Source organism: Neolamprologus brichardi, chromosome 8 (genome assembly GCF_056152115.1).
Source record: "Neolamprologus brichardi isolate AB-2024 chromosome 8, ASM5615211v1, whole genome shotgun sequence".
Classification (NCBI taxonomy): Eukaryota; Metazoa; Chordata; class Actinopteri; order Cichliformes; family Cichlidae; genus Neolamprologus; species Neolamprologus brichardi.
Window position 1 is genome coordinate 2,982,384 of NC_142111.1, and position 27,907 is coordinate 3,010,290.

Consider the following 27,907-nt stretch of genomic DNA (forward strand, 5'->3'; position numbering starts at 1 on the left):
ACCTTTAAGTAAAAACCTCCAGTGACCTACTTTTCTTCCTTTTAAGGCTTGCATCTGAAGGAACGCTTTCCCACTGATCTCTGCGCTGCTCAATATTTCAGAAGAACACTGTGTTTAACTTCGCTGTCTCTCTAAACCCATCACACTCATCTCTGTTCACCTCGCCTTTGAGCAGAGCCTGAGGTTTATGCTGCACCGAGGCTGATTTAATCTACAATCACTGACCCGAAAAACCAGCTAGAGTAAAGATTTCACTCTGACTTTTATTATTTCCCCATCAACTTTCCAAACATTCTTTATTGAGTCTGTTTCCAGTGACAAAAGCTTTTCATAATTATGAATAGAAGCCTTGCACTCAAAATCATTTGTCAGACTTTATTGTTCCCAAACACCGGTGGTGTGCACTGGTGATTTAGTGCTCTTACATGAAGCAGTCGACCCACAGGAGGCAGATCAATGCCCAAAATCAAAGCCAGCCTTACTGTTAGTCCTCGTGCAAGACCATGCTTCTGGCAGCAAATCCTAAAATCTGAAACCTCACTGGTCACACACTTTCTGTCAGACTTACTACACAAGGCGAATTACTGTCCACAGTGTTCCTATATGCTAATTAACCAACACAGAAGCAGCCAGTTCATTTCAATAACAATCAATGCAATGCATCAAGAGCGGCACAAATTAGCAGGTCAGATGAGGTAAATCTACCAACAGCACAGGTTCAGCTGTGCTGCTTCTAATGTGATGCAACTGTTTCTCTCTGGAAACGACACGGCAATTCATACCAAGGAGCAGGAGTGGAAAAATAAACGTTCTGACACGAGTAGCACGAGGGAAATCTTCCTTCAAAAAGTGAGAGGGGCAGCGTGAGGTCTTTAAGGCAGGAAAGGTTTATGTTTGGATGAAATATGGGAGCCCAGGTGGAATGGAAGATTTATCCAGAGAAGAACTGCTTTATTAGAAACGACTTCCCTGTATTGACCTGAAATCTGTGCTAACAGCTGACCTATAGGAAGGAACATTATTGATTATCGGATCCAGTGTACTATCTACTCTCTATACGTTTTTTTGTTGCATTCATTGTGATGCTGCTGGTATTTTTTTAATGACTCACGACCAGCTGTGTTCTAGATAAATATGATGGATCTGCCTCCCAAATCTGGTGCAAAAAAGCTATTTTGTAATATTTCTTGGTCTTAAAACAATGGTGGAATTTTCTATAAACTTGATAAATTGATCCTTAGCAAGCCAGATGTCATTCTTTTAAATGCTCCCCTCCCCCTTTCTAAGGAAAGGAAGATATTTGTCTAATCTAAACAATTTTGAAAGACAGACATTGGTGATGCTTATGTGAGCCACAGATTCCAGAGAAAGACAAAGGCAGCAGAGGGAGAGGGGAACACGAGCACTTTGGCTCCTTAAAGAAACACTAAACCACTTAGACTACACATCTATTAAAGCCAGCAAGCTGCAGCGGCAGGATGCTTACATCAAAGTGTGAAAATCCATTATTCATGCGCGCCATTCTAAACGTCTGCTTTGGGTACCATTTTCAAATACGATGACGCACAACACAACACCGGTGCCGTTCCTCAATGCTTGTGCGAGCGTGCTCCGACCTGAGTGGCTACATGCCTGCTTATTCTTGGAAAGAGGTCAACTTCATCTGCAGACTGTGTACAAGTTTGTCATACACCTACTTGGCTAACCTGCATGTCTGAGTCTGCTGACTTTGAAAACAGAAGACAAAGCTACTGACGCAGATCCTTTTAACCTTTTCGAGAGGTCAGAGTCTTTCCCCCATGCCATTTCTATATCTACTCAGACATTAAAAAAGAAAGTTTGAATGTGTTCTGTAGTCTGTTACCGTGTCTGTTTACCTAAGTGCCTTGATTCAAATGTACCAGGTAATGCACTGTGCTATTTTTACTCAGTTTATGAAGCTCCACAACAATTTCCAGCTTTGCAAGGATTTCCTGGCTGCAGTTTGTGAGCACAGATGGAGAGTGTTACATGTGCACTTCTCACCATCAGCAAGGTGATACTTATTTATCCGTTTTTGTTTCTCCTACATCAGTTTGTTACATTTTTAGAAACTGAAAACCTGTGAAAGCGTACTGTTCTATATTCTCACTGCTTTCCTTTCTCCATCTCTACTGCTGGTTCACTGTTTTTTGTTTTGTTTTTTTTCACGCTTGTTTTAGCAAAGTGCAATCATCACATGCGTATCTATAAATTCTCTGCAGGTGCAGAGCAATTATCTGCACCAAAGCAGCAAAAACACAGAGACATTGCTGCTGACTCTTTCACAATTCTTCTTTAATTCTACATGCAGCTGTACACTGTATGCTGCGCCTGTCTTTTTATCACAATACTGCAGCTATTCATCTGTTAAGAAACAGTATTAAAATATGCAGTAGTTTTAGTTTTACTTATGTATGTAAAACATAAGCTGATGTGGCCTATTTCTTTGTGGATTATACTTTTAAAGCCTTTTACTCTTCACATTGGTTTTAGGAGCCAGAAGTTGCCATATTTGGATGTGAGTGTGCAAGGCTAAGCTCTCAGCTAATGTTAGCAAATTTGTTTAGCATTGAAAGAAGAAAACAAGCTAGGTATACAGCTAGGGACTAAAGGCGCTTGTCCTTGTGTCAGTACCATAATAGCATCCACTTTTTTACTCACTCCATATTTCAAGCTGAAGGTGTTAGTATTTGGTCAGTGCAATGTAGTTTTGTTTTTTTTTGTATAGTCAAAGATATCATATTTAGAACAGCGCTTGGAGTGATAAGCTATCAGCTATCAGGCTAATTTAACAAGTGCACAGAGACACATATTTGCAAATTATAGCAAAGTAACAGTACATGAAATAAACAGCTCCACACACTGCAGAACTCACATTTCCTTATTTATTGCCTCTAGTAGTGTATGACGTTCAAGCACATCGTGTACGAATCGTTTAACCTTTTCTATATTAAAAAATAATCACCCCAACCTCATACGGTCCCCTGAATGCTGGAGATGTCAGACTGGGGTAGGCACATTGACCCATATGATTTGGAGCTGTCCTAAAACCCAAATCTTTTGGACTGAGATACATGACTTTATCAAATCAACCATACGATGGGATATTCCTTTTTCACCAAGGCTATTTGTTTTGGGGGACCCATCACTCCTTAAATATGCTCCGCCTAAGGCTGCTGAGTGGGTTCAGACTGCATTGATGCTGGGGCGTAAACTCATTATCTCCCAGTGGAAGGCTCCTTCCACCCCACCTGTCTCTGTATGGCATATTCAACTAGGGAGACTCGCTGCACTAGAACAACTCTCATACAGGCTCCTGAATAAAGTGGAGAGTTTCCATCTGAAGTGGGATCCATATCTGTCCAGAATAAAACGAACAGACTAGAACTTAGAGTGGGATAGACATTGGAGTTTTGACGAAGCACTCTCAGGGATGTCAGAGTGTGGTGTGCAGTAAGACCCATATAGTCAAAGGCTGGCTGTTTTGGTTTGTTTTTTGTTTGTTTTTTTGTTGTTGTTTTTTCCTATTGTTTATCTCTTGCTTTGTTTGCCCCCCCTCATTTTGGTTTGGTATTCTCTACTGTTCTGCTGCTATGCTGATGTTTTCTTTATGTGATGTAATCTGTCTCTGCAGTGGACTGTAGTGTTCTAAAGGTAGAATAAAATATTAATCACAAAAAAAAATAATCACCCCCACACAGTTGTTAGAGGGGCTGAAATTAACTTTTAAGAAAGCAAGTGCTATTTTTACCTGCCTGTAAAAATGTTTTTTTATGCTAAAAGTAGAAAATGATTCCATTTTCTACTTTTGGAGCATCCTCTAGTGGCCATTGGAGGAAGTGACGCTGTTTGGACTTCTGCAAGCTTCTCTTTTCAGCCCCAAACTTTAGGCTTGTCCTATTCTATTCTTTGACTTAAAGCAAGGCAAAGTTATTTCAGAAGGACACACATAATCAAGATATCAGTTTGCAATTTAATCACCGATCACATTTCACAGATCAAGCCTCTTAGCCACTACATACTGCCACTAATAGAGTTATGAAGTCAGAGTATTACCTGTCTGTGCTTGAGCTTTCTTTTTCTTGGTCTTGCTCTCTTCCATTGGAAAGAACACTCCTTCCACACTTAGTGCCACCGCACGTCCGTCAGCTAGAGGGATTATGGGTAGCTCTCTGAGCGTCTGCAGGATGGAATCTGCCTCTCCGTATCCATGCTCCAGAGCTCGGAAGTTACAAACCAGAAGCCTGGCCAGCTGATGTAGACCTGCATCTGAAACACAATTCAATTCAATTTTATTTATATAGCACCAAATCACAACAAAAGTCACCTCAAGGCGCTTCATAGATACAGAGAAAAACCCAACAATCATATGACACAGTCTGGTGTTCAGATTTGCCATTACATAGGCAGAGAAAACATCAGTTTGTTTCTACTGAATGAAAAAGAAATCAAATGGAATATTTTAAAGTTTAGCCATTTATTATAATGACAATATAACTATGCAGCATCATATTGCCCTCACTGTGAGATGCCAGGGTTGCTCTGCACACACCTGAATGGATACCTCCCACTGTCATCAGCTCCTTGGCCATGGCTGTGGTTACTATGGTAACATCCGTTCCCCGCAGGTATCGGACTCCCAGGTGAGTGAGCAGGGAGGTGGGCGGTGCTGGGCTTAGATCCGGATGCAGATAGGACAGAGACAGATGCTTTTCCAGCTCACCTCCACCGATCACTTCCCGTATCACAGGGTCCTGACAGACGGCCACCTGGGAGGGCAGCTTGTACACAATCTTACCATCTGAGAGAGAAAGCAGAGGAATGTTTACAGTGTTACAGTGAAGAAATAATCTTTCATATTTCTTTGACATGCTCCTGTTTGTGCTCTGGTCTAACCCCAGCTCAACCTGTTTGGTTTTTCGTTTTTACCTTTACCTGAGCTGGTTAAACTTGTAGTTGACTCAATGGAAATATCCTCTGGCTCACTCAACATTTTACCTGCATTTTTGTTTAAAACAGGTTTACCCGTGTCTGTGTCTCTGTATGCGAACTGTAATCAGTGCTTCACTGGTCTCTAGTCAAGTCCTTGCTTATTCTAAGAATGCTGTCATCTTCCACTTTAAAAAAAAGCACTTACGCATTAATCTCCAGTTTATTATTTCTTGCAAATATTTAATAAAAGCTTGTAGCTAACCAGCTGACAGATGTTCTGGATAAATGCAGTATTGGGGTGATCCAGTCTGGCTTTTGCATTGCTCATCTTACTAAAACAGCTCCTCTTTAGAGTGACACTTTGACCTAAACTCGTAAAAAACTAAATTCTGACCACCAGGTTTTGTCGATAGCCTGAGATACTGGGTTCGGGCTGGTATCGGGCTCCGCTTTGGTTGATTGATTCTCCTCATATCTGCCTGAATGATCCTTTTCTGTGTCCTGTTCCACTTCTCTTGCCTACAGTGTGCCGCAGGGTTGCATTTTGGGGGCCTTATTGTTTATGTTAGATCTGCTCCCTCTTTAGGACACTCTGAGGTTATTTCTTGTTCCTTTTGACTCAGCTTTAACTTTAAATGAAGTGAAATCTTTGATTCACTTGAGCTTTTTTCATTCAAGAAATATTCCCAAATTGAGTTAATCTGTATCACACTCTGCATTAGAAATTGCTGGTCTTGCTTTCATTTTTAACATCTAGTTTTAGTTTTTAGTTTAGTTTTATAATACCTGAACTGAGAGTAGGCAGGAAGGATTTGCCCTTGAGCAGCTGAATAATCTGGCCGGCAACAGGCTTGAAGAAGTCCAAAACCTCGTCAGACAGGGGGATAAACTGAAGGAACTGGCACAGGCCCTTCAGTCCCGTGAACTCTGGGTGATTCTGGAACAACGAGAGGAAGGAATGTGACATAAAAGAAAAAGCTCTCTTCAGATGGAGACACAACCAAGATCTAATATTAGCCTAGCTTAGTTACCTCAGCTACAAAAAGAACCAAGCCTTTATGGGAAATAGACAGACCTGTAATTTCCTGGTACATACCAAATCTGCATATTATCAGATTTCATAAACTTCATTGCTTCATGTGCTCAGAATTTATTTTACACCGTAATGTATCAAATATGCAGTTTTAACGCTCTCTTCTAATAGAATGATTTAATGTATCTGCTAATAATTTCTGGTTAGTATGACTGAGCAAATGTTCAAATTTTATCCTCCTGCCCAGATATGTCACAGTAAACGATCCTTAAATCATATTTTCTAAATCAACTTGCATATTAGTTTCTAATGATCTCATACTGCAACATAATGTGCATTTCATACACATGTATCATATAACATTGTACTTTCTTGGTTATTTTTCTCTATTTCTGCAGCTATGTCTTACAGTGAAGACATCCATGGCCTGGAGGAAGAGCTGTGCTATTTCAGACCGGAGCCACTGGTTCCAGGAGCTGTCTCTGTCAACATCCTCACGAGAAGAAGGGATGTCAAAATCACCTGAACAAGAAACAAACATCAGTTATTGACTGCACTTGTTCTTCATCCAACGGCGCCCGTGAATAAACTGCTCTCGTCTCCAGTCTCACCTTGGATGATAAAACGGAAGCCGAAACTGCGAAGGGGCAGGTAAGCAAACACGGGCTGCTTCTGAGGCTGGCACACAATGTTACTTCCCGTGGAGTCGCTGCCAAGCTGGAAAGCCAGAGCGAGCTCGGTCGACTCTACATCCTCTTTGATCTGAAGGAGGCACAAATCAATGTCACAACAGAGCCGACAACTTGCTAACAGGCTGACTTCTTGCACAAATGGGTTTGCAAAAAGTGAGGCCACTGGAAAAAAGAGAAGAAAATCAAGAGCACAGCGTGTCTCAAATAGCCTCTGTCACTCAGCTTTGCTCATTCTCTTACATAACCTAACTGCAGGTAACAGGACGCTGCCTCTGGGAAATAAAAGAAGGAAAACAGCTGAAGGAGTAAGAGAAGGTATTACTGAACCCTTTCAGCCTGACAGATCATTAAAATCAGCTCGGTGGTGTTTATCTGCCCGCGTGAATCCAGTGAATAAGTGTTCATAAAGTCTGATGGAAACCCGAGAAAAGACATTTGAGGAGCAGAACGATCAACACTCATATTTACAGGAGTACATCAGAGAAATGCAAATCCACAGTAGATTTTATTTATGCCCCAGGAGGGATGGAATATAGGAACAGATGGTTAGTCGTTGTTCTGAAATCCAAATATGATATGTGCGCCTGAAAAGGGTGAGTTGTGGGAGTTAGCTCGTGTGCATCACCTTCTTGGGCTTCAGTGTGGTTTTGACCACTAGCCAGCGCTCGGTACCCTCCGAGTGTTCCACCTCGAGCACATTGTGATTGAGATCTTTACGAGTCATCGTCATGAAACGCTTCTCACTCTGCACACAGACACAATAAATACAGTAGCAACAAGGTCTTTTATTCCTAATCCATTTAGGTGGGTTTATGTGCAAAAACACACATGTGCAAGCGCTTGTTGTTGACTTACCTGATTGTAGATGGTGATGGAGCGTAGTCGATGCAGGAAGAGCAGCAGCGACGGGTGCACGTCATGAAACAGGTTCCTGGTCTGATGGCTCTCGGTCCGGAGAGGAAGGCTGATCTTAGTGGTCCAGCTGAAAAAGAAGAAGACAAAAAATTAGACCATGGGTCTAATATGAGCAGCAGACGGCTAATAACGTTAAACAGATGTTTTGGCTTCCCCATAACCAAACTAAATTACCCGTATTATAACAATAAACAAGGAATTCAACTACACTGTTCCAAAAAATAGTAATGTCAAATTATTTTACTGTGTATTTCTAGAATATCATTACATTTACATAAGTAGACTGTGATCTGACACGTTACATGTAAAATAACATAACATCACTGTAAATGTAATAAAACACAATTTACTTGTTTTTTTAATATATTCTTTTGTACATATGCATATTTAGATTGTAAAAATACATCCAGAAATGTATCATAATTTCACAAATTTTTGTCTGTTATTTGAAAGATTGAACTGTTGAATTCAAATGTAATGCTATAAAAAAGCATATAACATGATCCCTATAAGCTTGTGTTACATCACATAAGTATTATTGTCATTGCTAGTTAGGGCGATCGTGGCTCAAGCGTTGGCAGTTCGCCTTGTGATCAGAAGGTTGCCGGTTCGCGCCCCGGCTCGGACACTCTCGGTATTGTGTCCGTGGTCAACCTACCGCCTACTAGTGATGGCCAAAGGGGCCGATGGTGCGTTATGGCAGCCTCGCCTCTGTCAGTCTGTCCCAGGCCATGCAATCCATTATTATTTAAACCAACTGTTAACTGTATATTTCTGTACATTTACGTATTATGATTCATATTGCCACATTCAGTGACCTTGTTTATAGGTAATTTCATTGTTTGATCACGTTAAAATGTTCCTAATTTAAAAGCACTTGGAAAAGGCAGAATCCCATGTAAAATTAGCGCAACAAACTCTATTTTCATTACTGAAAATGACCGTATTTTTATGGGACAGTTATTTTCTGTAATTATACGGTCGTATTTTGGCACCCCAGCTGCCGGAATATCACCGTTTTTTAAAGATGTTTTTTTTCCTATTTATAGATGATTTCATTGTTTAATGACATTAACATGTTCCTAATTTAATGTTTAGCGGCACTTGAAAAAGGCGAGATCCCATGTCAAATTAGCGCAACTAATTGTATTTTCATTACTGGAAATAACCGTATTTTTATGCGGGAGTCATTTTCTGTAATTATACGGTCGTATTTTGGCGCCCCAGCTGCCGGAATATCACCGTTTTTTCAAGATGCTTTTTCTAACAGTGTATTTATACTAGAGTGGGGACATAAACAAAGAGGGTCAGATTCTGACGCAGAGCAAATTATCGTGAGACCACGCTTGCAAAAAGCAGAGGAACGTTTAGCTGGTGACCTACAAACAATGTGCCGATTTATGCACACAGACACAGTCAGCGTTTCAGCGATCCACTGAGAGCCCCACAGATTACAGGGCAACAAATGAGCCGACCTGACCAAGAAGCTGACAATGCAGATGCCGTTTGTTACTTTGGATCTCACAAACATGAAGTATATAGGGAGATGACGGTAAAGATGGGTTTTAGCTGCACTTTGTAGTGTAGTTTATCACAACTGTGTAATATTGATCTCCAAAGTTAAAATAAGAGGTTTGTTTTTAGAAACAGCTCCAAGAAAAGCGCTGGTGTAAATACTGAAACTGGTAACAGATCAATTCAATTTAGCTGATCGACTCTCAGGGTACTGGGATCAATAAGTCATCTGACCTGTGCTGATTTATGTCCCTCAGCTGTGGATCCAGAGGCCTCGTATCTTCAGTCCAGTGGGGGAGGATGTATCCCATGGGGCCACAGTTCTTGTCAAAGTGCAAGTGGAAGCCATTGGAATGAATCTCAGGACAGTCTGTGACCTTAAACACTGACTTGAAGCCAATGCCCTTCTGTCCTGTACGAAGTAAAACAGGCGAACGTCATTTGTCTATGTGGTTTTAAGTTCTCCAACACTACACAGTTGTAACGGTGGAAGAACGAAAGAGGGCCAAATGCAGTTACCAATGTATCCATATTTGTGTTTTCCCTTAGTGCTGCGGCCTACATCACAAATAGCCCGAATGTTCTTCTCCTGGAAGCCGGTTTCATTGTTGAGGACAGTGATACAGTCTCGCTCCACCATAAAAGCCAGCGCTGGAACGACCCCGGACTCTGCCGGGTAACTGTTGTCGTCGGCATTCTGAAAGAAAGGAAAACAAAGAGTTTGGAGGAAATTGGACAAAATTCAAATCAAAATACAAAAGCAAAGAAGTTTCCTTTCATAGATTTTACACCCACAATCAAACTGCTGTTTTTTGTTTTACAGATCTTTAAAAACTATTTTTATCCTTCCTGATTTCTTATTTTTTCTTATTTGTCACACTGGCCACGTTTCGGTTCATCAGACAATTTTTAAGATCCACCAAATTTACCTACTCTTAACAGTATTGCTTTAATTTCCAAACATTAAGCTCATGTCAAAGCATCTCAATCGGATTTAACTCAGGACTTTAGGCAACGCTAAAACCTTCATTTTGGCCTTTTTTAGCCAATCAGAGGTGGACATGCAGGTGTGTTTCAGATGATTTCCATACTCTATTTGTCACGTCCGGTGTGGCAGACGTGTGGAGTTTGTAGAAAGGACCCAAAAGGCGGCAGCTCTGGTGCAGGTGAATATTTATTTACAGGAGTGGGTACAAACAGCAATGGTGGGTGAACATGAAACTGGAAAACCTAAACTGGGTAAAACTAACAAAACAAATCAGAAACGAAGATGCAGGGAGGTCCGGCAAAATACACAGAAAGACGGACGGAGAGACGCAGGAAGACCGAGGGGAACAACACAGACGAACCAGCAGCGAGGACGAGGTAACACACACTATAAATACACACGCCAGGAATCAGGGGATGGGAAACAGGAGGGGAACACACCTGGAATACATGACAACTGACGAGGCAGGGGAAACGTAAACAGAACACGCTGGCATAAGACAGAGCCCTTCAAAGTAAAACAGGAAACACATACACGTAATTACACAGACTCAGAGACGCGGACTAAACACAGAGACCTACTACACTAAGGGAATGCACAAGCAGGGAAGACACCAACCAGAGGGAACACCACTAAACCCTAGAAAATACAAAACCATCAAAAGTAAAAGTACATAACCAAAAACACTGGGTCACCGACCCAGGACCATGACAGTATTACCCAAGTGCGACAAGACAAGTGAGGCCTGCACTTCTTTAGAAGTTGTTCTGGGTTTTTATGACCTATAATCTTGATTTAAAAACTGCATATTGTATTAACTCAGGTTATCTTCGTATAATCTTAAAATACATTTGACAATATGAAACCTGAAAGTGTGACAAATGTAAAAAATCTAAGAAATCAGGATGGAGAAACTTCTGGAAGCTTCTGATAAACACGTTCAGATTTCTACCTGAATGAGCTCCAGGACGAAGTGTGTGTCCTTGCTGTAGAGTTCAGTGGAGAGGCGGTCTAAGCTGCGGCCCAGTCGCTCCTGGTGGACCTGCATCAGTTTCTGGCCTTCAGCTGTCAGTTTCACCCCGATGCCAAACTCACTTTTCCTGTCAGAGAGAAAGAGGAGACCAAAAAAGAGTGACAGAGCAGCCACAACCAAATCATGACACTTAAACGGACAGAGCAGTTATGGATAAAGGTGACAAACCTGATGTCTTCAATGACGGCTCTCTGGATTGTGTCCTCGGACTCACAGCTGTCACCCTCCTTTTCATCTCCGTCAGACATTTTGAGCTGTTCCTCGCCCTGGCCTCCTTCAGCGTCGCTGCTGACGTCTGATATCTCTCCGTTAGGCACCGAGGCCAACTCATACAGCTGCTCTTCATCCTCTTCCTCCTCCTCAGCCTCTATGTCTTGCTCATCGTTGACTTAAAGAACACATTTGGTAAAAGATTATAATTTTTCGCAGTGTGAAAACAGTAATAAAGTTCAAAATCCTGCAGTGGAGAGCCACTTTTAATCACCTTGGTGTGGGCTGTGGTACAGCTGGGAGGATTCAAAGCTGTTGTCCATGATGTTATCCTCAAGAAAGTCATCTTCACTCATGTTGAGAGCTGACAGACTGCTGCACTCAGAATCTGTCAAATTAGACTGAAGACATAAGAAAGGTAAGAAGAACACGTTAATAACAGAAATATGCTGCTGAGCAACGGTTCATTGGTATAGAATTACAACTAGTAAACAACATTGTTGAGTATTTCTTCACATTTCTGTATTTTCACTGCTTTGTACTTTCCACACAATTCAAATGATTAATGGCGATACATAATGTCCAAAATTTACTGTGCTGTCACTGACCAATCAATCTGATCAATATGACTTAGTGGCACCTCATTGGTTAGCGCTGTTTCCTCACAGCAAAATGGATTTGTGAGGAGCTCCACATTTTTATACTTTGGATTCTCGTAGAGTTCCTCCGCATGATTCAAAGTGCAAAATAATCTGTTGGAGCCGAGTCCAGGCCAATATTTTACTCAGTTACATCATGCCATATTTAAGTATTTGTCAAGATCTTTAAGTTTCTATTATAATCTTGATCATTTTATGTTATAATGTAATCGGCTGTGCTCCATAAATTAATCCTGCTTTGTTAGTCTGTTGTTGTAAAGTGTTGATAGGTGTCGTAAAGGGGGGTGTATTTGGCCCGCATGCGGAGGGGTGTGGGTAAAAGGTTAGGTAAGCAAGCAGGACGGGGAGCAACAGTTTTCTGAACGTCGCCGTTTTAATGTTATTTTTTGTTGTATCATAAAGGGAATGTAAACGGAGCTCCCACCAGAGGCATTTGTTTTGTACCTTTCGATTTGTATGGAAAATAAATGTTTTGCCCCCTTTTTTCCTTCGCCTCGTTTTTGCTACCAGAAGGCATCCAAGCTACTAAACAAGAGCACGAGGCAGAAACTTTACGTCCTGCAGAAACGGCAAAGAAGGACCGAAGGTTGCCGTTACATAATCCTTAGTAATTTAATAGTGGGCCTTTGTGTAGCCGTCCAGGTAATCCACTGTCTGAAACAAGCTGATTTCCCTTTAATTGTACATTTTCTAATTACCCTCTGCAGAATTTTAATAAAACCACCAGGAGGCCGCTCACGTGCAAACAGCCAGAGTTGCATCAGGAATATCACTGAAATCTACGAACAAGTATTGGGGCCGTGTTAAGAAAAAAAAATTATTATCGACCTTTTTGAGAATAAGGTCGAAATTGTAATTGTAATAGAAATTGTAGTAGAAATGTGGAGATTACAGTTGTTGTCTCAAAACAAACTGCCACAGCTGCCCTGGGAGTGAAATCATACTTCAGAATCGTTTTCAGTAACAAGGAAGGAAAAGATTTCTCTTCAGAACGCAAACATATTGTGTGATGAGAATAAGGATGTAGAAAAGATCAGACAGAAAAACACACGAATGTGGAAGAGTGGATTTGTACAAAATGAACAGCCTGGTAATGGACAGATGCAGTTATGATAGTTATGGCTGTGCAACCAAGACGATGTATCACAAGTTGGCTGATCCGTTTGTTTAACAATGCATTTTGTAGAGGGTTATATGTAGACGCAGTTATCTCCACATTTCAACCTTTTACTCTAAAAACATTTTAGTGTTTAATGTGGAATTTCAAATTAATTTTGAAAATGATTAACAATATATTTTTTTCTTGATGTGACTCTGTCCTAGAAATCATACAAGAGTCAAGAGTGGAGAAAGATGTCTAGAAATCGAGGTTTTTGGCTCACAGGACCTATTTTATATACATTCTATTCAAACGTTAGCTATCCAGCAGTTTACATCTGCCCTTTAACCCTTTAAGACCTACCATAGAACCAAGTCCGCCAGAGCTTATATTATATTTTTACATGCTGTGGAGCCATTTTTGGGAGCATTTCAAGTTGCTATACATCAATACAACCAATACGGCCTAAATTTTAATAATATATCTGCATTAAGTGCATAGTAATTACATAAATTGCAAAAAAGTGCAATAAACTACAAAGAAATTGAAAATCGTTTTTGTTTTTTTAACATATATTTCTAGTTAGAGAAATTTAAGAGGCTTATCCCTCAAATTTGCAAAAAAAAAAAAGCAGCATATGCATCAAAATAAACTATTTCCAGCAGTGCAATATGAGTCCTAAGCATCCCAGAAACGACACAGAAAGTCATAAAGTCAAACATAACTTTTAAAAACACCACTATAGGCTCATAAGGTCCTGATGGTAAAAAACTACATTTCCGCAAAATGACGTCACTTCCGGTTTCGGGCAGGTCATGGCGGACCAAGTTCGCGCTGATGTCTATTCCAACGTAGGAAGTGTTACAAACAGCTGATCAGATCGGCAAAGCGTGTTTCTGGAATATTATGTTTTTGTTGCTGCAAGTGCTTTTTATGCAGTTTTTGCAAAGCTATATGTGGAAGGAAACTGTGACCGAGGACAAGCTGATGGCATAAGATGTAAGTACAACTCCTCTGGTTTCATATGCAAAAAAAATTATTGCGCTAGCTTACGTGGTTGCAGAGCTACCGGGATTTAAAAATAGTTACGCAAAACGGAGCGTGCCCGCTCCTACCGGTTTTAAAGGGTTAAGAAGTCTCTGATGCAGAAGAAAATATAGATATCTCCTATATCTAGTGATAATAAGTCTCAATTCTGAACCTCAAGAGTTCCTTTTGCGCAATAAAAAATGTTTAAACAATGCTGCTTTGTCGTGGCAGCAGGGCTTTGGCATTATACCCTTAAAAAAAGCAGACTTTCCACTAGAACCAGTTCTTATATGTTGCTTTTTTACCCTTTTTTGTGTTTTTCTCTTACTGCTTACTTTACAACTCAGCTATCATATACCGCATGCCATTTTTTATGTTATTTGAGCAGCAGTGAGATTCCAGTATACTCTAAATACAAAGTCCATAACTTTGTGGATTGATGTTGTGCTGATATATGTCACTGACAAAAAGGACTCTTCAATTCCAGTAGTAATATCTAAGCTACATTTATAGATTTCTTCGCTTGTGTTCTGACCTTGGCTTGGTCCACAGGTGCTGAGTATGTGTTACAGCTCTGGCTTTGAGGTGGGTTCAGCTTTTTCTCGTAGTCTTTGATCCAGTCTGGAATGCCTACAAGGATGCCCAAACGATGCAGACAGTTCATGTACCTCGGCTCCGACTGAGCCACGGTCATCAGGACCCGTTTAGATTTGGCCTGGCCCAGGACACGGGAGAAGGGCTCCAAAAACACCTGGAAGAACATAAATGCCAGAATTTTAAATGCACATGACCGTGATGTTTGATTACACATATTTGTTATGTACATTGTATTGTACAAATTGTTGCAAAGCAAAAAGAGACAAGATGTTGCAGACAACTTGAGAGAGCTTTAGCTCTGAGATGTCCAACAAGCCATCTAAGTCTGTGGTTGGCATGACAACTGAATAACAGCGATTTAGCTGAACAAACTAAATTCAGAGGCTAAAGCTGCCCACTCATGTGTTCCAGGACACACTGAAATGTTGTCGCATGTTCCCTTTTTGTTGATTGAAAGCTGTTTACTGGAATCATCAACACATAGTGCCAGCATCGATGTCCAATAACACTAAATATGATCAAGGGTTTGTTGTGCCAAAGAGCACAAACTAATCAAAACATCAACTAGATTTCAGTTGGATATAAATATATAACATATCAGATCTTGAAATTCTAGCCTTCTGCAGAAGACATGAGATGCATTTTTCAGCATCCACTCCTGACCTGCAGCAGAAGAGCCTGACAGGTTCTGGTGGGGATTCGTGTGAGACACTCCAGGAGGAACTTGGCAACTTTGTCGTAACATGACACATCCTCCTCGGCCAGGGACAAATCTAAACGACACAAATTCTGTGAGTCCAGTTGTGCATAATTCTTTTCTATGGAGCAAAATGATTTTCCATCATCTATCCTGTTAAATACCTACCTTCTTTAGCCACAGCTGCTGCCAGAGAGCTTTGCATGTGGTTGCTCAGGAGGGCTATGGGAGCGTTAACTATTCCGTCAGCTACCACCATGGACACGAGGTGGCCAGCTGTGCCCACGGGATCAAGGGCCGTAGTGGCACTAGAGAAGTGCTTGTCTCCTGTGTCTGTGGTGACCCTAAACAGCACACCGGGGCTGACCTCTAATGCTGCTAGGCCCGTATTACCTGTGCAGTAAGTAAAACATGAAATCACCCATTAGTTGTTGATGCCTTTGTATTGCTGCTAACTGCTCAAGAGAACATCAAATTTAATTATCACAGCCTGGATACCCAAATGATGCCGACAGCTTATGTGCCTCGGTATGGAAGAGGATTACGGCAACTAGGAAAAATACAAGTGGTCTTTTTTTTCTTTTCCGCAATCAACTTCTGTTGTTTTTAATTCAAATTCTGAATTCTTTTTTCTCAGAATTCTGACTTTAATCTGCAAATTCTGAAATCTTTTTTTGTTGGAAATTCAGCTTTTATTCAACTTCTCTTCTGTGTTTTTCAACTTCTGTTGTTTTTATTCAGCTTCTGTTTTTTTTTTTTTTATTCAACTTATCCCATTTTCATTCAAATTCTGAAATGAAAACATCATGAAAAGATGATGTAATCAAATTAGTACTTAGTTATCTAAAATTTGCTTTAGAGGTTGCTGGCTTTTTTAACTGTTCCAGCACTAAACAATAAAAGAGACACTAGATTCTACATGTCTTAAGAAATTTGATTTAGTTAACTAAAAATAACTGCGAACTAAAACTAGAAAAACATTTTTATTACCTAAAATAAAAAAAAGTAGCAAAGTAACTAACAGTAATGGTTTTGCAAAGTCCTTGTTAATTTGGTAAAAACTTTATCACAGCTCTTTCGATGAGGCTGTAACGGACGTGCTTATTGAGACTTTGGATGTCTGAATGAATGTGAGTCAATTGCTTTCATAATGTTCTGTGTTTTTATTCTAATATCCATACTGATCTCTGGCATTTATTCTCCATATAATAACACTACAAATGTCTAATAAAAATTAACAACTGACTAAACTATAATTAAAGATCTTCAAAAGCTAAAGTGGAAAAACCAAACCAAAAGGTGAAAGGATAAATGTTTGTCTGTGCAATGTGAGACACGGTGGTGGTCGTCCTTTCCTTTAATGTTAAAACTTAAAATATGCAAACTAAGGCCTTCAACAAATAAGGTTATATTTATCTTAGTAAGAGCTTGCAGGAGCTCAAAGTGCACGACCCAACTGCAGCACAGCGTGGTAAAGTGGGAGCAGCTGTGTGTGGCACTGCTGCAGTTTTCATCTACACTTGTTGTTACAGTCACAGCAGTGCCCACTCTGTGTCTTCCACATTTATTTTACAGTATATAACTTAATCTAATCATCTGTTTATTATACAGCGTGTAGTCATGTTTATGTTGAAATGAGTGCACCGGTACAGTTAGTTACGTCTCACCTTGTATCGACTGCCCTCTTGTGGACTTAATGTGATAATCAAACATGATTTCTACACACGTTTGGCACTTTTTGACAGCAGAAACAAACATTTTTTATTTATATCTTTAAATCGAAACAAGGCTTTGTTTGTGCACAATTATCTGAACTGAATGGCAGAAGGTAAAAATAATGCACTCTATATCACCAAGGATTCATTCTGGATTCAGTCTACACATATACTGAACGACGTATCGTTTTATCAACTCATTTTACACAGTTCACTGGTTTATGGGAAATAGGACACCTTGTATATGGTTAAGTTATTTTAAGCACTCAAAGTGCTTTCTACAACATGCCTGAGTTAGCTGACTCAGGAATACGGTATGCTGTAGCTCAGCAAGTATGACCTGCTATATCTCCTTAGCTACAGCCACGCCATACATCACATTTAGTTGAGTTTAAAAAGTCTAAAAACGATCATGTTCAAAGCAATATGCCTCGTGCCTACCTGCATTTTTTTCAATGAATTCCTTGAGGGAGCCGTGAAGGGGTTTAAAGATCAGCTCCCACTGGCTCCACTCACTTAAATCCTCCAGCAGAGGGCAGGAGAGCAAGCTGGCCAGGGCCTGGTCCTTGGACATTTCACCAAGCCGACCCACTGACTCAAATCCACCTTCAGCACTGTTCATGGATGTGAAAGACAGAAGGATAAAGGCAACTGACATGAAAACTGGACCTGTGAAATGATGGGGAGTTTATCTTTAAGTCATTCATGCTCCCATAAGGTTTTCTCATTTTAAAGAGGACCTAGCATGCTCACGTCCAGCTCTACATATTTATTGTTGGACTCTACATGTCCAGGCAGAGCGGCTTTGTTTGATTCAGAGTTCATAGCAATCCTTATTTATCTTAATACTAAGCCTTGGTGCAGTATGTCTGAATCAAGCCGTTTCACCAAGTCTCCATTTAAGGCTGCCGTCCCTTTTAGCTAACCTCTTCTAATTAGCTTCTCCTCACAAACAGAAGGTTTGAACAGCAGGTGGGTGGAGCCTCTCACTGACACACCGTGCCAGAGGTAAAAGAACAAACAAAGCCTGAGTTTTTGCCTCCACCACTCTTACAGATATACAATAAACATAAGGAAAAGCATAACATTACAAATCCTTCCCATGTACTGAGGTGCATTTCTGTCTGTCTGGTGATAGGCTTCTAACCTTGATTTGCCTTGTTTAGCAAACAGGGCTGATTCATAGCAGACTGGGCTCAGTCCTCCTCCACCCAGTGCTTTTTGCCGTTGGACCAGGTCAGCCAGTCTGTGCAGAGGACCATGCCCCAAGTCACGACTGTCCCGGACCCCATAGTGAGACCTCAGTGCTGACTCAATGTAGGAGAGCTGAGGAAACACAGTTGCAGTGTAGTTTTAGAACATCTACTGTGAAAAAAGGGCTGTATCTGTGTCTGTTTTTATGACTCACTTCATCTGGATCAGTGGAGGCTACGTCGCCGCACTGTTTGATGAACTCAAACACATCTTGTTTGGAGGGTCTGAAGCCACTGCCGGCTCGCTCCATGCTGCTGCCCAGAATCAAGGTGGACCCCACTGTGTCCTGCAGCAGCTGCACACAACCAGATGAGACCTTATGACCGCAAATTCTTTTGCTTTGTTAATTTGGTCCCATACCTGCGATTTGCAGAGTTAAAGTAAATCAAAAATGAGAGAACTACCTGAATGTTGTTCACCAAAAACTCCAGGAAGCTGCCTTTCTCTAAAGACAGGAAGTCTTTCACGTGGAAGTGTTCAGACAGTTTTTTCTCCAAGGAAGCAATGTGTGCCAAAGTGATAGCTGAGTTCTGAGCAGCCAGTTTGTCCCTTAGATACTGCTTCACTTTGGCTGAGAAATAGAGAGCAGAAACGTGCATTTTCCATTTAAAAATATAACAGATTCATGTTTAGGATAGGATAGGCTAATATACGTGTAACATCTTGCGTTAGAAACCTTCGCTTGGGAGAGATTTGGTGGATTTGTCCTCTGGTTTAGTTTTTTCCGTGGGTTTGGAGGTCTTGTCTTTGGGCACTAGGTCGTGTGGAACAGCCAGGGATCCCCCACAGATGGCCAGCTGAAACAGAGCTGTTTCCAGCCGATTACCTGACACCTGCAGCAGGAAGTTCTGGACGTGCTGGAGCAGAAAACAAATAGAGCTTTGTGTCAGAGACATGGGACTCATTTATATGATCGCTGAGCGCTTCTGTTGCTTCTCTCTCTGCTCAGAGCAAACACAGACTTCAATCTCGTGTGTGCCATTACTGTGTGTGGAGGCTGTTTATTAGATCGAAGAACTGACTCTGAAAAAAACAAACAAACTAGAAAATCTTTTCCAAAAGTCTCGTTTTTCTGATAAATGTGGACGGTGTGAAATCTGAAACCTGCTTTGCTATTACCTGCCAATTTGGACTAACACATTTCCAGCACAGTCTTGTCTTTGTTTTTGTTTTTCACTTGTCTTTTCTGGGGCAGAATGTGAGGTCTCGCTTGGTTTACAGCAAATATAATAGAAACACAGGCTTAGTTTGGGCACAGATGCTCAATGTAAGAATTAGTGTGTGTTTATTTTGAGTAACAATCCCACAACTCGGTGTTTTTTCCATTCGTCTTTTCATATACAAGAGGTGAAAACCACCTTTTCCATGGAGTATGTGTCACTGATAATTCCTGTAAAATGATCCACAGTAGGTTGGTTTCTCTGATGAAAACCGGCAAAAGCTGTTTTACATGCAACCAAATTCTTTAGGAGGCGTGTGTCACCATTCAGATTGGGCCACATTTGTATAGGCTTTACATTTGTAAAGCCACAGCACATAATTACTACATATAGACAGCACTGCAGGCCAGTAGGCCAGTCTTTTACAGGCCTCATGTATTATCTTACTGGTGTGCAGAAAAAACAAAACATCTACTAGTATTTTAAGTACTTTAGATGCCATCTTAATTTATAATCAAATAGCATATCTTATATGAATAATCCAAATCTGTAAATGAAATAGAAACTAAATTTTTAAAATAACAAAATAATAGATTACTAGTAGAAAGAGAGGGGAATAGGTGCTCTCAGCAGGCAGCAAAGTGCAGCTTCATATGTCATGTTGTGTTTTTGAGTTTATGGACTTTTGTTTTGTTGGTGTAACTTTTTTTGGGCATTTATTCAACGGTAGAGCAGTTAAGAGAGACAGAGAAATGGGGAAAAGACACACAGCAAAGGGCCCCGGGTCAGAAGCAGGACACACCCCGGACAGGTCGCCAGCCTGTTGCAGGTCTTCTTCATGTATTTAGTCTCTAGTTCCTGGTTGTATTTGGGTTTAGTTCTACTCTTAGTGATTGTTTTTTCTTCCTCGTGCGTCACTTCCCCTCTATTGTTCATTTGTGCATCTGTGTTTCCCTGTTCAGTTATCGCTGCTCACTTCCTGTTTGATTTTGATAGATATTTGCTCCCTGTGCCTTGCTTTTAGTTTTATCTTCCAGTCTCTTGTATGTATGGACAGAGCTGGGATGTATCGTATAGACATACTAGAGACAGCTTTCATTTCTATTTGTTCGTAATACAAAAAGCTTGTTGAACAGGAGTTTTTGTCATCACTTAATATTATAATGACTATATGAAGAAAACAAAACAAAACTACTGTCTAGTGGGTGTTCACCTCAGCCAGTTGGATTCACAGGTAACATAGAAAATTAAACATATAAACCACTTCTTATTAGTTATGTGCCATCAGTCACATAACTCAAGTTACAGCCCTGCTATAACTCATTCACACCTAAATGCTTTAGTCTGGCTATTAAAGTTGTAACCAACTAACACGCTCTCACTCAAACTTTGATGGATGCTTTAGCGTCATTTTGTGACCTTCTTACTGGCGAATGACCCACTCCACCCAAAGTAGGCCCAAATTTCCACGCTGAAATGACAGAAGTCCAGATTCAGTAACACAAGACATTTGTCAGTGTGTGACACCCACCTTGGCCATCCTGGGGCTGAACACCTCCCCTGCATTTGTAAAGACCGCCAGCACGACCTCGGCCGCTGTCATTGAGGCATACTTCTTCGAGAGATCCGAGCTGCCCGCAGAGGAGAAGGAAGCTGCTCCTTTCAGCGGCTCCAAGATGATCTTTTTGAGCTTCCTCAGCCGCTCGTATATCTCCTCCTCCAGCTCTTTCTGAATCACCTCCCTGGCGCTCTCCAAGATGGTGTGCTCGTTACGGCTTACCTTCGAGATTGTCTAGAGTAGACAAATGTGTTTGTGTTTAATATGAGAAAGTATAGCAGGTTAATCTTTACCAAAAATACAAGTGAAGTCGTTTTTTTTTGTTATAAGTTCACCCAATGAGAGTTCCACACATCTCACTGTTTGTCATAGTTAATACTTAACAACACGTGGACAGTTGGGTTCACAGAGAAGAAATCACAGCATTATTCATTAAATTTAGCAGTTACTTGAAACTACCTTCAGCAAAAGAAATAATCAGTGTGGTCCCAAGCGGACACAGACCACAGCCGGAAGCAGAATAAAACAATAATTCATGCTGGCACTTTAACTCGATCCCAAACCTCCCTGTATGTTTGCCTAGAAGGTTCATCTGGGAGGTGTGTGGGGTATGGCTGTGGATGCACATGCAGCTTGTGTAACCATACTATGTCCCAGCAAATATGTCCCAAACCTCTGCTGATCAGAACTCATCAGTAAACCGTCCTGAGATGTAGCAGAACATTGTGCTTCTTACCGATATGGGCAGGCCAAGACCAGTTATCCTGATGCCCAGCTCGTATGGAGAGTCACAGTTATAGTGGTCGGCCAGATGCTTCATAAACTCAGCCAGGTCCACTTTTACCTTCGTCTGCTTCCTCCTAAAAACACGAAGTTGCTAAACAAAAGAATGGAAACGACATATATTTATGACATATACTGTAACTGTAAAACATAATTTAACAACAACAACAAAATAAGCTCTTATAAACATTAAAGTGCAAAACAAAACTGAATCCCTGTGAATGCACCTTTAAGATGTCTACAGTCTCGATCTGGTGGATATCGTCATCTTTCGTGTTGCTGCCAATCTTGAATATGCGGTGAATGAAGGGGAGCTTGCAAAGGGGGCCGAGGTTTAGCTCTTCGTAGCGCTTCTTGTCCTTGAGGCCAGCTAATGACTGGCCCAGCTCATACAGGGTACAGATGGATGTCACTGCTGAGGTGGTCTGGGAGAAAGAGGACCAAATAAAATTCAGTTTGGCAACCTGACAGTGAGAAAACAGGTGAAAACGAATGCGTGCCAACCTCTATGAACATGTTGATCTCTCTAATGAGGTACTGGAGATCTTTTAGAGCTTTCAGAGGCAAGTGCTCTACCCATCTTGGATCCAGGGAAGGCACCAGCCTGCATACCCGGGATATCACCTGGAAGCAGGAATGAAAGGCAGTGAGAGGACAACGACAAAATCAAACGCCGCGAGTTAGTCCAAATGTAACAGAGTGAAACACGACCCATTGTGGGAAGCACAAGCCTAGCGCACCCGTAGTGATGGTGCCAAGCCCAGATAAATGGGAAGGGCCAAATCAAATATCCTCTTGGAAACTTGACAGCAGATGAGAAACAAAGATGCAGCTGAAAAACAGCTGGTGATAAACTAAAGGAAAAACAAGACGGAAGAAAACTGCGAGCGAGAAAACTGGCGTAAATAAATATGTGTGTATATCAGGAAGGCCAAAGATATTGATGGTAACCTGTGAGAATAATTTAATGTTGCATAGCAGACTAAATGATTAGGAAAATGATCTAATAGCATATTATGCACAGCTACACAGTAGAAAAAATAAGTATAGTTCGTCCTCACCTTCTTTGTGGTGACCAGCTCTCCATCCCCAGCGATTTCTCGTATGACACTCTCCATCAGAGTGTTGATCGTATCCTGATCCATGTCCCTGTTTCTCCACCTCCCATTGAAGTCCTCCTGGTCTGCTTCCATGGCCTCCACAGCTCGCATATTTTCTCCAAGGAGCTCCCTCTGCTGTGCATGATAACCTTTATTAAAGACAGGGCCGCTGCCTTCTCTCGGGCTGGCATCCCTCACTTTGGTCTTCTGCTCTTTGGTCAAACTCAAATCTGCCCCCAACACTGGAAAATCAGAGGCAGACAGGAAGCTAAGCCCACTGGCCTGTTCCTGTTCTTTTTCAGGTTTAGGACTCTGTGTTGCTGTGGGAGGATAATACAAACTATTTAATTAATATGGACTATTGAGAATCTTTATTATGCTTGAAATTGAATGTTTTGATGTTTGGCTACCTGCAGCGGTCTGCCATACCCCAGTCTTAGGATCAGTTGTTGGCTGAGACTGAGTGGGGAGCTTCTTGGCTTCCCAGTTGTCGTACAGCGACATGTACTGGGCAAGAGGAAACTTTTTACCAAACTTCTGAGAATAGCAGGTTTGAAGCTGTTCCATTGATGGAGCAGTTAGCTGGTACGCCCCCATCACCTGAAACACATCAATAAACTTTTACACACCAACTGGTTTCCATAGGCAAATACCTGCTATAACACAGTGTACTGCAGAAGCCAAAGGTCAGTTTTAAGAGTACATTGGTAGGAGATGAGTTCATTAAGATACAAGCTTGTAATGCATAAATGAAGAACTCTATTAAGAACTTCCACAATTCTCTCTGTGTCTGGCAGTTTTTCATATTTCAACTGTTTTAATGTAAGACAATCTCACAATGCATTGAAGTGAGCAAAGCACGCTTTATGTTTTCACATTCTTAGGTGAGAAAATTACTTACAGATGGCTTCAACCAAATTAAGTAGTGAGAGGGAAAACGAGCTGTCTCTAACTGCATCCTTCTATTTAGTTTACAAGCACGGGTGTGTTCCCACTATCAAATATAACTACATTAATGGGTTTATGGAAGTGGATAATGTACTTAAAGCAGTAAAACTGCTGATTGCTGAACTCCTCTATGTCAACGGTTGTGATGTTGCAAAACTGGAAAGGAAGGAACGATCAGCTAACAAAATTAGGAAAACTACTGATGGTGATGCCAGTGTTATATATATTTATTAGGGTTTGTGTATGATCGACTGCTTTATTCACTATATAAGTAATTTTGAGTAATATTACGTGTAGTCAGAGGTATGAGGAATGGGAAATGTTGTCAAAATCCAAATGAAATCAAATGCTGCAAATACAAATGCCAAACTCTGCATGGTCAATCTGAGACAACCTTGTCAAAATTTATGTACTAAAAAAAATGTACTGTATACACAGGTAGTGTGAGACATGTTTATGCTAAGTGGACTTTTTAATTCATTTATCCTCCTGCAATGAAAACTCATTACTCTGTAAATTAAAATAAGCCCACCAGGAATATTACCCCCCAACCTAAGCATGTCAGGGAACATTTTAGGCCTCTTTTTATATTTTCATCTTCGCGAGCTAACAGAAACGGGACTGAGAACTATCTATAAGAGATGGTAGATGCTCAGCTGCTGACTGTATTCTAGTTTACTGTTTAGGCTAACCAGTAAACACATTTGATAAAAAGCATTCTTTACTATCTTTACATTAAAAATTTCAGTTTTTTATCTTGTGCTTTTGTTTTATTGTTCTTCATTGTGTCATTGTTCTATTATGTGTTTTATCCTATTGTACAGTGTCCTTGGGGGTCTTGAAAGGTGCTTTATATATAAAATGTATTTTATTATTATTATTATTATTATTATTAATAATAAATTATGATTCCTTTATTGTCTGTACCTCTTAACCTAAGATGCTACTATTAGCCTCAACAGTATTGCAGACTTTTACTGGTTTAAGATGTCAAGATAGTCAGCATCAAACTGTAAAGATAAAAGACGCCTATATATATATATATATATATATATATATATATATATATATATATAGTATCAGAGTGCACAGCTAACCTCTAAGATCCTCTGGTAGAGCTGCTCTTGGGACAATTCCTCAGCTGGCTGGGGTACAGTAAGAAGGGGAATAACAGGAACATAATGGGAGGAAGATACGGAAGCAGTGGAAATCGAAGGAGATCCAAGAAGGTTCATTCTTGCCTGAGTGGGAGGAACAATCTGAGGACTGGCATCGCGCTGTGGTAGAGTACGAAGGGCAGGGCTACTGCTCCTGATAAGCGAGTCAGGCGTACGTGGTGTTGTAGGTCTGCTGTTCTCTTTAGTCTTCGTAAACATCCCAGCCTGAGGCTGATTGTGAGGCCGGTGACTCTTATGGTACACCACATCCTCCACCACAACCAGATCTTCATTCAAAGAGTCTACCAGGCTGGAAACTGTTTTGAAGCCCATAGAGACTAAGGAGACGTCTTGGCTGTATTTCTGTTTATAGGCTGCAGTCAACAACTTCAGAGTGATCCCATCCGGATGTCCTTTCATCATTTTCACAATTCTCTTCAAAGTCTTACATCTTTTTTTCACTTCTGGAGCTGTTGCTGATTCCTTACTTTGAGCTGCAGCTCCACATTCGGCTCCAGCTGTCGCCTGGTTTCCCCCACGATGGTCCCTGTGAAACACCAGTTCTTCTTCTAGAACCAGATCCCTCTCCATCGAGGATACCAGGCTGGTCATGGAGTCAACGCCCAGTTTGGATAAGGTCAAGTTCTTGTGATATGTCTGGCTATAGACGATAGCCAGCTTTTTAAGTGGGATCCCATCAGGGTGCTCCCTGACAATGGACACTAGCTCCGTCCGAAGTTTTTCCATCTTGAGTGACACTATCAGGGAGAAAAGAGACCAGCATTAATGGACAATATGATTATCTGCTAGAAATATAGCTTGCTGTATAGTAAGTAAATAAGTAAAACGTTATTTATATAGCACCTTTCCAGATAAAAGACCACAAAGTGCTTCACGCAAGGATAACAAAGTATAAAACAAAACAGACAACACTTAACAAAATGCAATTCTAAAACAATTTGCTTTTAGTTGTTTTTTAAAGGAAGTTACTGAGTCCAGAGATCTTAAGCTCAGTGGGAGAGAGTTCCACAGTCTGGGAGCCACCGTGGCAAAAGCTCTGTCTCCCTTAGTTCTCAGCCTTGTATGATGAATGACAAGTAGACCCTGATTACATGACCTAAGAGACCTGCTAGGGACATGGGGCTGTAGAAGTTCAATGATGTAGGCAGGAGCATGTCGATGAAGAGCTCTATAAGTCAGAACCAGAATCTTGAAATGGACTCTAAAGTCAATGGGGAGCCAGTGCAGCTGTATTAGCAACAGTGTCACATGTGAATACTTAGATGTTTTGGTCAGAAGTCTTGCTGCAACGTTTTGAACAATCTGTAGACTCTCCAAGGAATTTTTGTTTAAACATGTAAACAGTCCAGTCTTGATGAAATGAAAGCACCAATGACAATCTCCAGTTCAATACGAGATACAATGGGGCTTAGTTTAGAAATGTTTCTTAAGTGAGAAAAGCAGGACCGAAGTTAGTGTTACTGTGTATACTGTGTTTGGCAGTGTACTTAATGTGTTAACCGGCTATTAACCAGTTTCACAATGGTGACGCCACTGCTCTAAGTAATCGCTGATAAATTTAGTTTTACAGCCAACTGTAAAAATGTCCAACTCACTGAGAACATGTTCTTCATGTTGTGTGTTTATACGGTGTTTGAAATTCCTTACACATCAAGGTTAGAATCTGTCTCTAACACATATGCCCTGAAAGCTCCAGTGTAAATGTGGCTATTGTCAAATATAATTATATAATTAATTATTATATTATTTTGATGTATATTTCAATGGCTTCTTATGTTCTCCAATACCATGTTTTAGATTGTATGATAAATGAATATGTAAATAAAGGCAGGTATTTGTTAACCCAGAGAATGACTCAACTTTACATGTTCACATTCCCAGCAGTCAGCTGTTTTATCATAAGGTTACAAAGCCATTGCCAAATACCTGCCTGGCATAACAAGACAGACAGCCAAAACTAACAGTTGCTGCAGATTGCCTGTGGCTGTTGAAGCTGGTGGCTGCCAGCTGATGCATGCATGAGGACGGTGAGAAGGTAATTCATAGGTGAGGTGTCTTTTTACTAAGAAGGGTTTGCTTTACTTTCTAAGATGTCTGTGAAGGTTCTCAGTCATCCAGGTCATCGTAGTCCAAGGAGCTTGGAAAGAAAAGTGTCTGGACTTCTTTAAGTTGCTTGAAGACGTTTCACCTCTCATCTGAGAAGCTTCTTCAGTTCTAAGGGTCAAATGGTGGGAAGTCCCAGGTTTAATCCCAGTGGGAGTTTCCCCCAAAGAGGGACAAAGGATCCCCTGATGATCCTCTACCTAATCACATGAGCCAAGGTGTGAAAGCGGGTGTGGGTCCCAATTAGCCAGGGTTTCGGGTGAGCTCATTTTGAAACCTGGCCTCACCCTACCATGTGATTTGCTGAGGTCAGATGGCCCAGGATGTGAGTGGGCGTTAAGGCGTCTGGGAAGGGAACTCAAAACTGGATTATAGATGGCAGACAGTTAGTGTCGTAAACCACCACCTCTGTTCAAAGATGGTCGCTCACAGTGGACGTAAATGGCTTCTTTCACTCCTTTTTCAAACCATCTGTCCTGAAAGAGGAGTGAAAGAAGCCATTTACGAACTGAAGAAGCTTCTCGGATGAGAGGTGAAACGTCTTCAAGCAACTCAAAGAAGTCCAGACGCTTTTCTTTCCAAGCTCCTTAGACTTTACTTTCTAAGATGCGTAGTGTATTTACTCAACACTGTGTGCTACTGTTTTGTTCCTTTGAGCATTTCATTGCATGTATTCCATGTCTGAACT

The 27,907-nt window shown here is 40.9% G+C and overlaps 1 protein-coding gene across 6 annotated transcripts in view; it reads right to left on the bottom strand.

The window, feature by feature from the left end:
- Nucleotides 1–27,907, bottom strand: part of wu:fj29h11 (uncharacterized) — a 51,365-nt gene that overhangs the window by 20,406 nt on the left and 3,052 nt on the right. For 4 of the 6 annotated variants that reach the window (XM_087845267.1, XM_087845266.1, XM_087845264.1 and 1 more), the window contains 27 exons: nt 25,036–25,853; nt 23,401–23,590; nt 22,952–23,310; nt 22,395–22,514; nt 22,118–22,315; nt 21,844–21,984; nt 21,081–21,341; nt 19,066–19,246; nt 18,794–18,960; nt 18,544–18,684; nt 18,283–18,461; nt 17,577–17,749; nt 15,589–15,813; nt 15,387–15,496; nt 14,662–14,877; nt 11,614–11,740; nt 11,298–11,517; nt 11,049–11,196; nt 9,628–9,805; nt 9,343–9,520; nt 7,534–7,660; nt 7,304–7,423; nt 6,598–6,748; nt 6,396–6,508; nt 5,740–5,890; nt 4,574–4,822; nt 4,078–4,290 (listed from right to left, as the gene is read on the bottom strand). In XM_087845267.1, the coding sequence (XP_087701393.1) occupies nt 4,078–4,290; nt 4,574–4,822; nt 5,740–5,890; nt 6,396–6,508; nt 6,598–6,748; nt 7,304–7,423; nt 7,534–7,660; nt 9,343–9,520; nt 9,628–9,805; nt 11,049–11,196; nt 11,298–11,517; nt 11,614–11,740; nt 14,662–14,877; nt 15,387–15,496; nt 15,589–15,813; nt 17,577–17,749; nt 18,283–18,461; nt 18,544–18,684; nt 18,794–18,960; nt 19,066–19,246; nt 21,081–21,341; nt 21,844–21,984; nt 22,118–22,315; nt 22,395–22,514; nt 22,952–23,310; nt 23,401–23,590; nt 25,036–25,842 (5,443 nt within the window). In that variant the 5' untranslated portion in view covers nt 25,843–25,853. The remainder of the gene's footprint in view (nt 1–4,077; nt 4,291–4,573; nt 4,823–5,739; nt 5,891–6,395; nt 6,509–6,597; nt 6,749–7,303; nt 7,424–7,533; nt 7,661–9,342; nt 9,521–9,627; nt 9,806–11,048; nt 11,197–11,297; nt 11,518–11,613; nt 11,741–14,661; nt 14,878–15,386; nt 15,497–15,588; nt 15,814–17,576; nt 17,750–18,282; nt 18,462–18,543; nt 18,685–18,793; nt 18,961–19,065; nt 19,247–21,080; nt 21,342–21,843; nt 21,985–22,117; nt 22,316–22,394; nt 22,515–22,951; nt 23,311–23,400; nt 23,591–25,035; nt 25,854–27,907) is intronic. The other 2 variants (XM_087845269.1, XM_087845270.1) reach the window with 2 other exon arrangements.